The sequence below is a fragment of the Delphinus delphis genome, chromosome 2 (genome assembly GCF_949987515.2).
Source record: "Delphinus delphis chromosome 2, mDelDel1.2, whole genome shotgun sequence".
NCBI lineage: Eukaryota > Metazoa > Chordata > Mammalia > Artiodactyla > Delphinidae > Delphinus > Delphinus delphis.
The window spans coordinates 93747959-93762845 of NC_082684.1; the positions used below are offsets into that span (position 1 = coordinate 93747959).

Genomic DNA, 14887 nt, shown 5'->3' on the forward strand with positions numbered 1-14887 from the left:
GAAATTTAGAAGAGGAGGAGCAGTCATTTTTACTCTCAATAAAAAAAGCATTATATATAATTATTATACATATATACATATTACATATAAATATAGACACCAAACATATGGATATCTATATCTACATATCCATACCAGTGGCAATATATTAACAAACAGACTAAAATATGTTTTTAAAAAATAAATTGGGATAGATTTTATGTAGGAAAAGTTGTCTCTATAAACCCACAGTGAACTCACATAGCCTAGCAGTAGAGATCAGCAGGCTCAGTACCTAGATAATCCATGGGGTTGGCCCTGATGTGGAGAATTTTACATGGACATAACATTCTGTGAACCATCTCTATACATGTTCTGTGACTAGGTAAATTCCTAGGCTGGGAAGGCTCATATAAGTGTTAAAGACAAGGTTGGGAAGCCACCTGAAGGAAAAATTCTAACTTGAAGAGACAGAGGGCCTTCTTCAAACCTTGGAACATTCTGGTTATGTCCACGAACAACCCAAGTTGTTTTCTAAAAATTCTTTGTTAAATACTTTTATCTTTAATAATCTAAGAGGAAGGCTGTTAGAACACTATATTCTACAAATATTTGGGGCTTAGCTAGCTCTACAAAGCATTCCCTCTTCATCTTTTCCTTCCACGTGGCATAATGTCAACATTTAAATAACAAAACATCATCATTAAAAACAAAACAAATAAAACCTTAAACATACAAACCACAATATTAGTTCTTTCTTTCTGCCTTCATTGCCAAGCTTTTGAGTCGCCCCCCCATCACTCTCCACATTCACTCCCATTTGTACTCTATTTCACTATAATCAGGCTTCTTCCTCTATCACTTCCTTCACTGAAACAGGTTTCACCAAGGTTATTAACATGTTATCATTGCCAAAATAAATATATTTTCAGTCCTTATTTTACTTGAGGTGAGGTATAAGAATGAATCATTCCTTTCTGAAATGATCTCTGGGTATATACTCTCTGGGTATATAAATGGGTTGACCATAAATACTCATTTTCCAAGTAGAGTCTTGGCTTTCCCTATTATCCTAATGTAAATATCAGTAACATACCCTTTCACTCTCAAAAGCGTACTGGCTTGGATGAAAAACTATATGGTCAGCCTATTTATAAAACACTGTTCTTTTCCAGTTACTTCTAGCCTCCCCTATACCTTTGTCTTGCAACACTTACACATCACTCAAATTCTTTCAACAAAAGTTGATCAAATTCAAGAGACTATGCTTAAATTCAAAAGACAGAGTCCAGGGCTTCCCTGGTGGCACAATGGTTGAGAGTCCGCCTGCCGATGCAGGGGACACGGGTTCGTGCCCCGGTCCGGGAAGATCCCACATGCCGCAAAGTAGCTGGGCCCGTGAGCCATGGCCGCTGAGCCTGCGCATCCGGAGCCTGTGCTCCGCAACGGGAGAGGCCACAACAGTGAGAGGCCCGCATATTGGAGGAAAAAAAAAAAAAAAAAAAAAAAAAAGTCCAAATAAGTTTTCCATACAATTGTTATTGTAGTAAGTTGCACCAAAGAGGTATGTGCTAATATAACTAGTATAGCCCAATTCAACCTACTTCCCCAACTTCTGACTCCTTAAAAAATTTTTAGAACTATACTCTATGAAAAGGTAATCCACTTGTCACACAAGTACATGATTTTATTAATTAGCAATTTATTTTTATTTCTAAGGTGATAATTATAATTAAAAAATAAATAATATTGATATACAAATATCAGTTTGCCAAACTTACCTACGAATGCTCCAAATTCTACATTATCTCCTTCTGCAGCTTTAGAACAAACAGTTTCTTGATCTTTGGTTACAGTTTCCAAGTGGCTTTTGCAACTTGGCTGGGATGGTGTACTAACAAAAAATTTGGTTGGTGGGGATGATAGATGTGGTATGCTATTAGACGAACTGCCTGATTTTTGATTTTTACTAAACATTTTTAAGGTTTCTACTCCATGTTGTCTCTGTCGCAGTTCTGGAGGAGAGACAGCACTTGGGAATAAGGCACCACAAGAGGAACCAGCCTCTGGAAAATTGAATTCTTTTCTCTGGGGTATTACAGGTAAATCCTGACCTGATATGTTAAATTGGGAATCTTTTTCATCTTTCATAAAAATATTACAAAGAAAAGGATTATTACTTTCAAGACCACCTTGAGGAAGAGAGGAGCTAAGTGTATTTACAACACTGTGCTTTTTCCATACAGAAGGTCTTACAGGACCATCATCAATAAGGTTTTGAGCCAAATGTTTGGAAATGCTCAATTCTCGTGTGATTTCATTGTGAACTTTGCTAGCTTCTGAAGCTTTCTGGGCAGTGAGTGTTTTTAATGTATCTACAGTCAGGGCCGAAAGATCTTGCAAATGGCCAATTTGAGAATCTAATGATTGTAATGATCTTTTGATATAGTTGACGCGATCTCCAACTTCTTTAATCTGAATGGACATCTGCTCCACTCTGTAAGGGAAACACAGGAGTTTTACAAATGTTAAAAATTAATGGTTTCGAAATATCCGCCTGCCAATGCAGGGAACATGGGTTCGATCCCTGGTCAGGTAACTAAGATCCCACGTGCTGTGGGGCAACTAAGCCCGCGTGCTGCAACTACTGAGCCCACAAGCTCTGGAGCCCACACACCATGACTAGAGAGCCCACGCACCATAACAACTGAGCCCACACACTCTTGAGTCCGCACGCCTCAACTAAGACCCAACGTGGCCAAAAATAAATAAATATTAAAAAAAAAAGGATCAAGTGCTAATCCTATTATAATAAAAATATAAGATTTTAAAACACACTTTTGTACCATAGGCTATTTATTCCCCCATCAGAGTAACACAAAACTGTGTATTCAGCTACATACACATAAACTACTATTACCATTATTGTACCTACACAAATACCATATACTTTTAGAACGTAGCAAAACTAATGGAAAGAAACATGTTTTAAAATAATTAAGACAGTTTAACTTTTCTCCACCAACTCTTTTCTGCCCTCTGTAACAAAGGTCAAAAAACAGTTAAGAGACTGACTGACTGACTTACATGAAGTCTTAGAAGTAAAGAACTGAACTGTCTCACAATTTATTATGTAAAACCATTACTAAACTTACTTGTTTGACAAGCATAAATTGAACAATGACCATGTGTAAGAGACATAACTAAGAGAACCCACTCTGACATAAAATCAGTTATAATTAAAGAGTTTCTGAACCTTTCAAAAGTGACACGAATTCTCTCTTCACTCCCAGAATGGAATTTGTCATCTTTTTCGTTAAAATACATCTCAACACACTGCTCTTCAAAATCATGAAGTTTCTTTTGATCTTCTTCTGTTAAAAAAAGTTCTAAGGCGGGAAAAGAAAAAAAAAAATCAACAGAGACATCAAGATAAACTTTAGCTCATGAGTTTTATGTTATTTAGAGTTCATAAGGCTATGTAAATCATCAGCATTTTTTTTTCTTTTTACTGGTGTGTTTCTAAAGCCCTAAACAAGTATTTCTACTTCTTTCTTCACTCACAGTGTGATGTTTGAAGAATAGTTTCCAGTATTTCCTCCTTTTCGAATCTCCTTTTCCTATAAAATACCCTACCCCATCTATCTCTCACACCTCTCCTTCGCATACCCAGGTACAAGAATATAAGAACTGATTTGATAGAATAAAAAGCCACTGTAAAATTTTAGGCAGAGTTTATTATGTCTCACGTAGTATACAGAATGTACTAAAAGTGTTATTGTTTACACAGCAGTCAAAATGGTTTGTAGAACGGCAAGTGTTATGGTTTACACTAGCATTTTAACAAAACCGAATTGAGGTGCCATACCAAAAAGGAAGTTTAATACTAAATTTACTTTTATAGATAAACATATTGCACTTTAAATTCTTTTATGTTTAGGCAAATTCAACAAAAGCCTTTACAATAACATTAACCAGTTAAGTCTTCTGAATAAAATTAATACTTAGCTTTCAGGGACTTCCCTGGTGGCACAATGGTTAAGAATCTGTCTGCCAACGCAGGGGACATAGGTTCGAGCCCTGGTCTGGGAAGATCCCACATGCCGCGGAGCAACTAAGCCCGTGCGCCACAACTACTGGGCCTGCACTCTAGAGGCCGCATGCCGAGAGCCTGTGCTCCACAACAAGAGAAGCCACCACAATGAGAAGCCCGCGCACCGCAACGAAGAGTAGCCCCACTTCACCGCAACTAGAGAAAGCCTGCGTGCAGCAACGAAGACCCAACGCAGCCAAAGATAAATAAATAAATAAATAAATGTATTTTAAAAAAATACTTAGCTTTCAGTGTGATACTGATAAGTGATAAAATAAAAACATTTGCCTTAATATATTTTACTTACTTGGTCCATCCGAAGTCTTGTCTTTTTTTCTTCTTTTACATATGCAGCAAAACAGAGAAACTATATGGCTGAGAATGATAAGTGGTGGAGGCAGAACTGGTTTCTCATGATAAGCCATAATAAAATGATAACGTTGGTACTTCCATACAATATTGGAAATTGCCTTCACTTGTAAATACACATTGCTTGAATAACAAAGAATAAAAATAAACAAACTTAGCTAATCACATTTTAAAATTTTAAATACTAAAATTTTATTGTAATTCTACTCTAAACAAGGATTCAAAGGAGTACTCCACCATAAACAAGACTAAAAGGTAAATGCGAAACCGGAAAAAAACACATGCAACAGTATAAGGCAAAGTTTGATAATGCTGAGGGTCTTAATTATAAACTCCCAGAAAAATAGGCAGAAAATATGATTTTAAGCTTTTTAAATTACATATAAATGACAAAAACAGAAGAAAATATTCAATCTGAGTAGTAACAAAATAAGTGCAAATAAAAACTCTTATGTACTGTCAAATTAGCAACCATTAAAAAGATAATACCTACTGTTAGCAGAGATTTGGAGACACAAGGCCTATTTTGACTTAAATAGAAGAAGTCTGAAATATACATATATTGAATAGTTCTGCTTTTAGGAAAACACTCTAAGGAAATACATAAGGATTAATAAAAAATTTAACCACAATGTGGTTTTGGGGAACAAAAAATTATAAACAATCGAATGGAGCAATATAACATATTGGCTTAAAAATTAGTCTATATCATGGAATACGAGGTAGTCATTAAAAAACTGGAGAGGGATATTTATTAATGTAGGATAATATTCATGTTTTGCTTAGTTAAAAACAGTATACAAAATATAAGAAAATTATTTTTAAAAAGAAAAAGTGGTTCATATATATAAAAAGGATGTATACCAAAATACTAAGAATGGGATTACTGAAGAATTTTCTATTTGCCTTTCTGTTTTGTATACTGCATGTGTATTCCCTGGCCACCTTATAATAAATACAAAATAAAGATTAAATTTATAAAAGAACTGTATGTTGAAAGATAGAGTCTCAAATTTAGAATTAATTTGATTTTGAAAATGCATGCTTTCTTATTTGTAATTTTCAAAAGTAATTTTTAGTAGTTTAAGCCTCAATAAAATCTTTATATACTTTAAATTTTGTATAGTTCCTTCAAAAAGAGAACTATATATTAAATGATCTCATTACAATTAGCAACCAAATAAAATTCTTACTTGAAAAATGCAATAAGAAGATTGACCATAATGATATACTGTACAAAGAGGTAGACTGCTTGAAGAAATGGAGTCAACCATGTCCCAGGACCACAGATTTCAGTGATAGTGGAATCCTTTGCACAAACTTGAGAAAGAAAAAAAAAAAATTAAAACAGTAATTTACCAGTTACTGCTTCTAGTCAATATTTGTGTACGTTTGTTTGAAGGAAGTTTTGATTATGTACATATCTGTTTCACAGATTCTAGCAAAAGCTTCTGGGCAGGCAGCCATACAAACACCAACTTAACAGTATTCCAAGAAAGAAGAATTTTGTGAAGGATGTGGGTACTATTCTACGACTCTACTCCATACAAGGAAGTATATATTTCTGTATTAAATTCTGTATTTCTGTATATATTTCTGTATTATCTAAACCCTCCAAGGTAGGGTTTAGCCAGAGGAGCATTAAGAAGAATAAAACTCCCAGATTCAGCCACACATTTCTATAAGAAAAATAACTGAACCAGAAAAGAGTATGATAAACTCATAGTAAATCTACAAACATAATGATTACTGACTTTAGCTTATTATGCCACAAAGGAGGGTTGAAGGAATGGTTAAAGTGCCTCTTAAATATACAATGATTAGATTTGAATTCCTTGCATTTCATTGCCTCCATCTGGAATGTTTCTGAAGCCATAACACAGCTGAATTAAGGAAGGGAAGAGCTTTAATACCCACCAGAGTTACGAGGAATAAAGTAAAATAAATTCAAGTAGGGCAAGGATTTGAATTAAATAGTCTTGAATTAGTGACAAGTTTTATACAAATATTTATAATACACTTAGCACCTGGTGTTTTGTAAGCATTTAAAAAATATACATCATTGAAATTCTCATCATGGCTGTATCATTCCTTTCACATAAAATGGTTTTACGGGCAAACTGATGCATAAGGTCCTTTCACTCCTAAAAAAAATTTTTTTTTTTTTTTTTGCGGTACGCGGGCCTCTCACTGTTGTGGCCTCTCCGGTAGCAGAGCACAGGATCCGGAAGCGCAGGCTCAGCGGCCATGGCTCACGGGCGCAGCCGCTCTGCGGCATGTGGGATCTTCCCGGACCAGGGCACGAACCCGTGTCCCCTGCATCAGCAGGCGGACTCTCAACCACTGCGCCACCAGGGAAGCCCCTAAAAAATTTTATGAATCTATTTCCACTCTATTCAGATTAGTTTGATGAAGCAAATACCCAAGAAAGAGAATGCAGGAGAGTAAAAAACTATATCCAATGCTGTATAACTAAACTAGAGCCACATAAGAAAAAGCAGACAATAAAAACCTGGAAATGACACTAAACAGGAAGCCATTAAACACAAAATTTTACCAGGCTGGTAAAAACCTCACTGTTTTAACCAACATCTCATAACAACTGATGACTACTATGTGACCATCCCCTGATCTAATCACCTATAAATAGGTGGGTAAGGAGCAACACAGAATGGGGGTGATGGAGGAGTAAAGTAAGATGGGTGAGAGAGAGCAAGAGAGAACATGAGCAAACTAACAAAATAAAGATTCTATAACTCAATGTGAAGGTCAGAAGAACATCCTTGAAAGTTGGCAGTATCAACTATGTCCACAAGTTATCTAGCCTTTTTAACTAAAACAACAGAATAGCTTTATGAAGAGAATGTATTCAGAGTTGAATTTTACAATTCAAGAATATACAATCCGGGCTTCCCTGGTGGCGCAGTGGTTGAGAGTCCGCCTGCCGATGCAGGGGTCACGGGTTCGTGCCCCAGTCCGGGAAGATCCCACATGCCTCAGAGCAGGTGGGCCCATGAGCCATGGCCACTGAGCCTGCGTGTCCAGAGCCTGTGCTCTGCAACGGGAGAGGCCACAACAGTGAGAGGCCCGCATACCGCAAAAAAAAAAAAAAAAAAAAAAAGTATATACAATCCAACTAATCAGTGTAATTCCATTACCCTTGCCCTGGACAGGTAGACTGAAGCCAATCTGAGCTAATGAGATTAAAAAATAGGTTCAATAGAAGGCATCTGGGAAAGGGACTTTTTCCCCTGAAGAGAACCAATGGAAAACAGTGTCTCTTTCCTCCTGTTGCTTGTGACAGAGTCTTACAATTGTAAAGGAAAACCTGTATGAATCAGACACTTATTACAGAGGACTGGGATGAAAAAGAATGTGTCCTTAGCATGAATTAACCAGTCCCAAAGACCACAGACCACTCTACCTCTGAACTTTCTGTTATGTGAGCTAATGTATGTCCTTACTGTGTAAGCCAGTTTAGGCCAGATTCCATTATTTGCAGCTAAAAAAAATTCTGAAATACTTTTTTTTCAATTAATTTTTGTTATGTTTCTTCTGGGATTAACTAATGTATCATGGGAGGACTTAGGCTAGTTAACAGTTTGATTTGTGAAAATTTGTAATATTACTATAATGCAATTTTGACTTTGAAATATGAAATAACCAAAAGATATATCTGTACACATAAATCCTTACCATCAATTTCATATGCATAAACTTCACCAAAAATCATCCAGTATGGATGAAAAACTATGTCTTTAGCAAGAGTCCAAGATGGTGCTTCGCGAGGATAAAGTATTGCCTTTCTGGGAACACCAAAACTAAGTAATACAAGAGCCATAATCACTACAATGTAGAACATATTGGCCACCTGTTAAAAAATGAACACTGTTAAAATACATGGGAATTTAAACACAAAGACAATTCTTCATCTTAAAAAACAGTTTCTAATGTTCCAACAGATAACTTGAATCTTTGAGTTTCTTTTTATTCCTAGCCATTAGCATTCAAGAAACCTCATCACTACATAAAACTTAACATCCAGGAAATTATGTAAAAACTGATCTGAACATCAGGTAAGTCATAGGCATCTTCTACATAATGAACCATATCACAGGCTCAAACTGGAGTCTGCCTATCTCATGTCCATGAAGATTTTAAAGAAGTAAAGACATAAGGGGCAGATTCAGGGAACCAATTTCCATGAGAGTTCTTTCCTAAAACTGTTCTGTTCTTATACAGGAGGTGCAGACTATCTTTTCTACCTTCCTTTGATAGTATCTTTTGCCCACTTCACAAAAGAAAGGCATTATTCTCACCCATCGTGAACCCTACCATGGTGCCTTGTCTCCTGGGCTGTGAAAACCTCCTAGGAGGTAAATAAAACAACAAACTGAATTATCAGTATGGGTGTTGAAAAAATTAGTGATACCCGTATCTGGTTAACAAATTCTTTTGCAAGTCACGTAGTTTGCAATTCTTTAATTTCAACAAAATTGAAAAAGAGCCTAACTGAACTATCACATAATAAATCATTAAAAAACAATTTTTATTACTAAATCACAATGTGAATTTTGACATCATTACTCAGGAACTCAAAGAATTAAGTGAAATGCTATAATGAAACTTCAATTTCTATCCACTTATTTATGTGTACAAGTGTTCAGCACTTACATCTAAGAAAGTGAATGTAGTGTCACTCTGGTAATATGTAATAATATTCATCCACAAATAATATCTAAGGGGAAAATCCCATGGAGATCAAGAGACTACATTTACAATAAATCTGTACTTTAATCTACTATGAACTAACAATAATTGCAGTAATAAATCTATCTAAAAGAAATTACTAAGACATTTTCATATGTTTTGAACAAGTATATAGTGAGAGTAGAAATGGAAGGCAGGACTGTGAAAAGTAAAGAGGACAGTAAGTCTACACTAGATGGAGAAATTATAAAATATTTATTTATAAATAATCATTTAGTCTTGATCCTTTACCTTTAAAATTGTTAGATCTGCCAATAAATTTTTTTAAAATTAAGTTAGAGTTGAGTCCCTGTGACTTACAATAAAAAAATCCCATACACCGCCCAAGATTCAGTTTTTTTCTTTGTAAAATGGTTAAATAATGCCTTATTTGACCACTTAAGAGAACTACTAAAAGAATATATGTTTTCAATAAACAAAATCTTGGGATAAAAGATTTTTAAAGGCAAATAATTCATCAAAACATTACTTGCGGCATTTGCTGTAATTTGGAATCCAATTAAATAAAGAAAAAGCCCAACTCAAAAGTTCAAATCAAAACCCAAACCTGAAATATTCTAAATTTATTCAAGGTCTGTTGGCTGATGATTCAGAGTTCTCTGGATTTCATACCTTTCGCATAAAGCCTATTTGACAATCTTCCTTATATTTGATCTAAATTTAACTAATTAAAATATCTGAATATTCCATTTCTTATATCTAAAATGAGGGTTCCTAGCTTGAATGTATAGGTATATGGAGTGAGTAGGACGAGTTCAGCATTTACCATGTAATTTTCATCAGTCTGATCTCTATTAAAGATGTCAAATGTGAAGATTTCTTCTACTTTAATCTTTCATATCTTTATGAAAGAAATGAAGCTGTTTTCTCTGATTAGAAATTCCCTGCTCAGGAAAAATTCCTACCTATTTTCTAAACTTTTTTCAAATACCATGTTCCTTGTGAAAGCTTTGTCTTCACAAAACAGCTTATCATATCTTTCTCTATCTGCTCACATGCTTGTCTTATATACTAGACTGTGAATTCCATGAGGATCTGGACCACGTCTTATTCATCTTTGTAGTCTCAGCTTAGTATAATGCATAACATAACAGATACCCAATGATTAAAAAATGTTAAGTTACTCTAGGAATCTACTACATGCTATAAAATCATCTCCTTTATTCATTAAAGCTATACTTTAATGAAGGATTTCTTATACTTTGCAGCATCTACTTTAAGCAGATAATTAGAACATTAACCATCTGAGAGTAATGAAGGAGGTAGAAAGGGAAGATGGCACTAGGAGAAAAGAGATAATGATATGATAAATAAATGGTTGACAAGGGGAAAGACATAATCCTGGTGGAGGGTGGTTCTAAAGAAGATCAAAGGTAGAGAAGAAAATGAAATATATATTTCAGCTCCCTATAATTGGGATGGGAGAACCGGTGGGAGTGTTGGGAGTACATTAGAGGTAAGATTCAGATGGAAATCCAGACAGCTCCACTCTCTCTTGGCTTCCTTACTTTTCCCATCTCCATCTGTTATTAAGATTGTTCACTTTTATACTTCCTGCACCTTCCATTTACTGTATATCACCATTAAATTAACCCAATAACACTAAGTCACTAAATAATCTGGTAGACAATGAGAGCTAGAGTGGTTTTTTGCCCTAAAACTTTAGGCTAAAACCAGTTCCTCCCCCAAAACCTTAACTCCCCTAACTTTTCCTGGAAATATCACTACTTCATGAAAGAATGCAAAATGGATAATAAGTACTTCTTTGATGTGACAAATAATAAACCAGTAATTCTTAACTGGGGAGAGTAGGATACACTCTCCTAGAGGGAAAATGTGTAGTGCGGAAAATCAAGTATAATAATGAAACTCTGTATTCAAAAAATGTAAAAATTTTGTCTTCATGATGCAAAGCAATGCTGATAATCCTGTGAGCTAGTGGGGTTACTTAAAAGATAAATTTAATCTAGAAGACCAATTTTAAAAAGAACTGAGAAACAGCATACACATAATGAGCCCATTTCGATAAAACTATTATATACATTTATTCGTGTGAAGTTTGACACAAATAAACACACGTATTCATATATATGTCTTGAAGGATGGAGAGGTATACATCAAACTGTTAATATTGGATGTCTCTGGAGGGTAGTTTGTCTGCACTTGCTAAAATTTTCTACAATGAATAGTAATTTTAGAATAAGGAAAGAAAAGTTACGTTCACAAAAGCAACAGAAGCATAATAGAGTTTGCCTTTTTCAACTTAAAACCGGAAGTAATTTATGGCAGGAGTAGGCCCAAATTTATGGCAGGAGTAGGCCCAGTACATTTTAGATTTTTTCAGCTCAGTGCATAAAATACTGCACATTAAACCTGACATCTGTATTTTAAAAACAAAACCTGCCAGTTGGTTAAGCCTATGGGAAAGAGCAAAATATTGGGCATATTATATCAGGAAAAGATTAGATGTTCTGGATATAAATTTTAAAAACAGTCTGGGTCAGTAAAGATAGGAGGAAAGAGATACCTAAAGATATAAACCACTGACGGTATTTGTTTAGTTAGCATTATTTTGCAAAGTGCATTAATAAGGGACAAGATTAGTGTGGTGGGTTGGAACTGAGCATGAGGAACCCTTGTGAGACTTCTTCGGACTGCCCCACTGGTTGAAAATCATCATAATGAACAATCTGACTAGCTGCTTTCAATATCCATACACTGAAAAGTCACTCCAAGATGATAAGGAAAGACAGAGAAATGTCAACCTACTTCTTTTATGGTAAAGAAAAATCAAAAATTGGCGGGAAAACTCTTCAATGGTTTCCCCTATATTTTTCTTCTCTAAAGTCCTAGTTTTCAATGTTCTAATACTCCAAGCTACTACGCCCTGTCTAACCAATTTGCTAACAAACTATACCTCATCACAAAAAAATTTCCAGTCAGTCTGTTCCTTTTTACTCCCATCTCTCTCAAGCTTTCGAAGAATGGCTCAGATTCCACTGCTTTAACAAAAACCTCCACAAATTCCTCTCTTTCCATGAATCCCTATATCCCCTACTCATTAACTTAATCAATAAACCACATTGATAGTTTTACTAATATCTCATATAATTTCCTAAAATACTTTATGTAGGATAGGCTCCTCAAGCTAGATTATGTAACTGTTAAAAATAACTAGAGGACTGATAAAGTCAAAAAAGAGAAATGTGGTTTCACAAAGTTCAGGGACAATATCCTAATAACCAATCTGCACTGTCTTGCGTAACAGTGAAAATATAATAAACATTAAAAACTACTTGGTGAACAATTACAGTTTTTTAATTTATAATCTGCTGCTAAGGATATAAAAATAAGAGAAAAAAATCTTAACTACCAACCTATGAAAATACAATTAATGTTCAGTATTTTTATGTTGTTTTTTTCCTACTTGAAATGGCTTATCCACCCAACCAACAAATATTTACTAAGGAGGAATCTACTAAAGTGATAAGTATTGAGATACTAGAGATATAAAGGTGACCAACACCAGACAAGGTTTCTACTCCAAGGAATTTAAAGTCTAGAGGAGAATATAAATAATACAATAAGAATGTAGTTTAAAATACAGTTAGACACAGATAAATATTCTGAAGGGAAAAACATGGGTCCCATAAAATTATACAGCAAATAAACTTGATCTAGTTGAAAAAGATCAAAAAAGCTTCCCTGAAAAAAAACATGTTGAAGCCAAGATCTGGAGGACAAAACTAAGTTAATTAATGAAAAAAGCTAAGGATATGAGTGTAGATGAGGGTGATCATTTTACACAGAAAGAACATGAGCTATTCTTGGTTCTCTGATAGGGGCTGTGTTAAAGGAAAAAGATAAAGGTTTGTGTGACTAGAACACAAATAAGAGGTCAAAAATGGTAAGAGGTGAGACTTAAGAAAGCAAGGAAGATGTTACTACTGGAGGAAACTAGGTAAAGAGTACACAGAATCGTTCTGTATTATTTCTTACAACTGCATGTTAATCTGTAACTATCTCAAAATTTAAAGGGAGGGAGGGAGAGAAGAAGGGAAGGAGGGAGGAAGAAAGGAAGGAAAGCAACAGTCAAATTGGACAAGGCTTATGGGTTTCATTATTAAGTACACTGATTTCTAGCAGTAATGCAAAATCATTAAAAGATGTTTTTAAGAAGGAGAACTGACATATACAGATTTGCATTTTGAAATATTACTCTGGCTATAATGTAGATTGAAGACAGGCCAGAGTGCTTGTGAGTAAACAGATTACTATACTACTGCCAGTGCCAGATGATGACAGATTGGGTTTAGGGTAGTGGCAGTAAAGATGAAAAGAAACTCATAGATTGGAGCTGGCAAGTTCATATTTTTCAAATAGTCCTAGCAAGTAACATTTAAAAATTAAAGTATTTCAAGAGAAAACAAATAAAATAAGGTTTCCTAACTTTATCCCCTCAAATATTTTCTTCAAAAGTTAATATCCTGGGCTTTCCTGGTGGCACAGTGGCTAAGAATCCACCTGCCAATGCAGGGGACACAGGTTCGAGCCCTGGTCCGGGAAGATCCCACATGACATGGAGCAACGAAGCCTGTGAGCGACAACTACTAAGCCTGCACTCTAGAGCCCGTAAGCCACAACCACTGAGCCCACATGCCACAACTACTGAAGCCCATGCACCTAGAGTCCATGCTCTGCAACAAGAGAAGCCACCGCAATGAGAAGCCCGCACATCACAACAAAGGGTAGCCCCCGCTCACTGCAACTAGAGAAAGACCACGCGCAGCAACAAAGACCCAACTCAGCCAAAAACAAATAAATAAATAAATTTTTAAAAAAGCTAATATCCTTAGGAATGGGTCTATTTGCAATATGAGGCAAATAAACATGAACTATCATTCTCTGGTTCAAGTAAAACTATATTAATAACATATTTTTATGATTTTAAGAAAAAATATCAATAAACCCATGAGTATTGTCAGACACCTCTCAACTTACCATTTTTCCAATCATCATTACATAAGGTCCTGCCTGTTGATTTACAGCTAGAAAATCTAGCAAACGCACATACCAAAATATTATGTTAAGACAGTAAATTAATCTTCCAGCCACAAAAACATGATTATCATATGCATTCTCAAAGTTCCATTTTGCTCCAAATCTTAGTCCAAATCCAATGAAGAAAGAAATTATGGCAATTGTATCACTGATATTGAAGTAATCACTAAACCACACTTTAATCTTCTGGCTTATTTTTCCAGCTTCAGACATAAAGATCTACAGGTTTAAAAAAAAAAAAAAAAAAAAGGTTTCATCACTTTCTTCCTATTAAAACATATACCAGAATTCAATTATACTGTCAGAGCAGAATTTTATATATCATTTAATATTTCAAAGTATTTTGACTGTCTTGGCATTTGATCACCAAAACAATTCAATAAGATATCAAAGGCAGATACTTCTTATCCTCATTCTCTATACATAGGGGCAAAAAAGGTAAAAAAAAGACCCACAAATAAATGACCTGCTCAACCAAGGTCATCCAACTAAGACACTGAAAATCCTGGATTAGAACACAATTCTCTAGACTTGGAATGTGAGATACCTATCAAAAGTTGTTTTATTTTTCACTGAAACAACACTAGGATATCCAGGTAGGATCTTCCAAAGGTG

At 35.1% G+C, this 14887-nt stretch overlaps 1 protein-coding gene across 1 annotated transcript in view; it reads right to left on the reverse strand.

The window, feature by feature from the left end:
* The window catches only part of TRPM7 (transient receptor potential cation channel subfamily M member 7), a 128295-nt gene that overhangs the window by 36266 nt on the left and 77142 nt on the right, over window positions 1-14887 (reverse strand). Inside the window, exons 21-26 of the mRNA XM_060005233.1 lie at window positions 14213-14491; window positions 8138-8312; window positions 5635-5761; window positions 4380-4564; window positions 3236-3368; window positions 1761-2476 (exon numbers count right to left, since the gene is read on the reverse strand). Of these exons, the coding sequence (XP_059861216.1) occupies window positions 1761-2476; window positions 3236-3368; window positions 4380-4564; window positions 5635-5761; window positions 8138-8312; window positions 14213-14491 (1615 nt within the window). The remainder of the gene's footprint in view (window positions 1-1760; window positions 2477-3235; window positions 3369-4379; window positions 4565-5634; window positions 5762-8137; window positions 8313-14212; window positions 14492-14887) is intronic.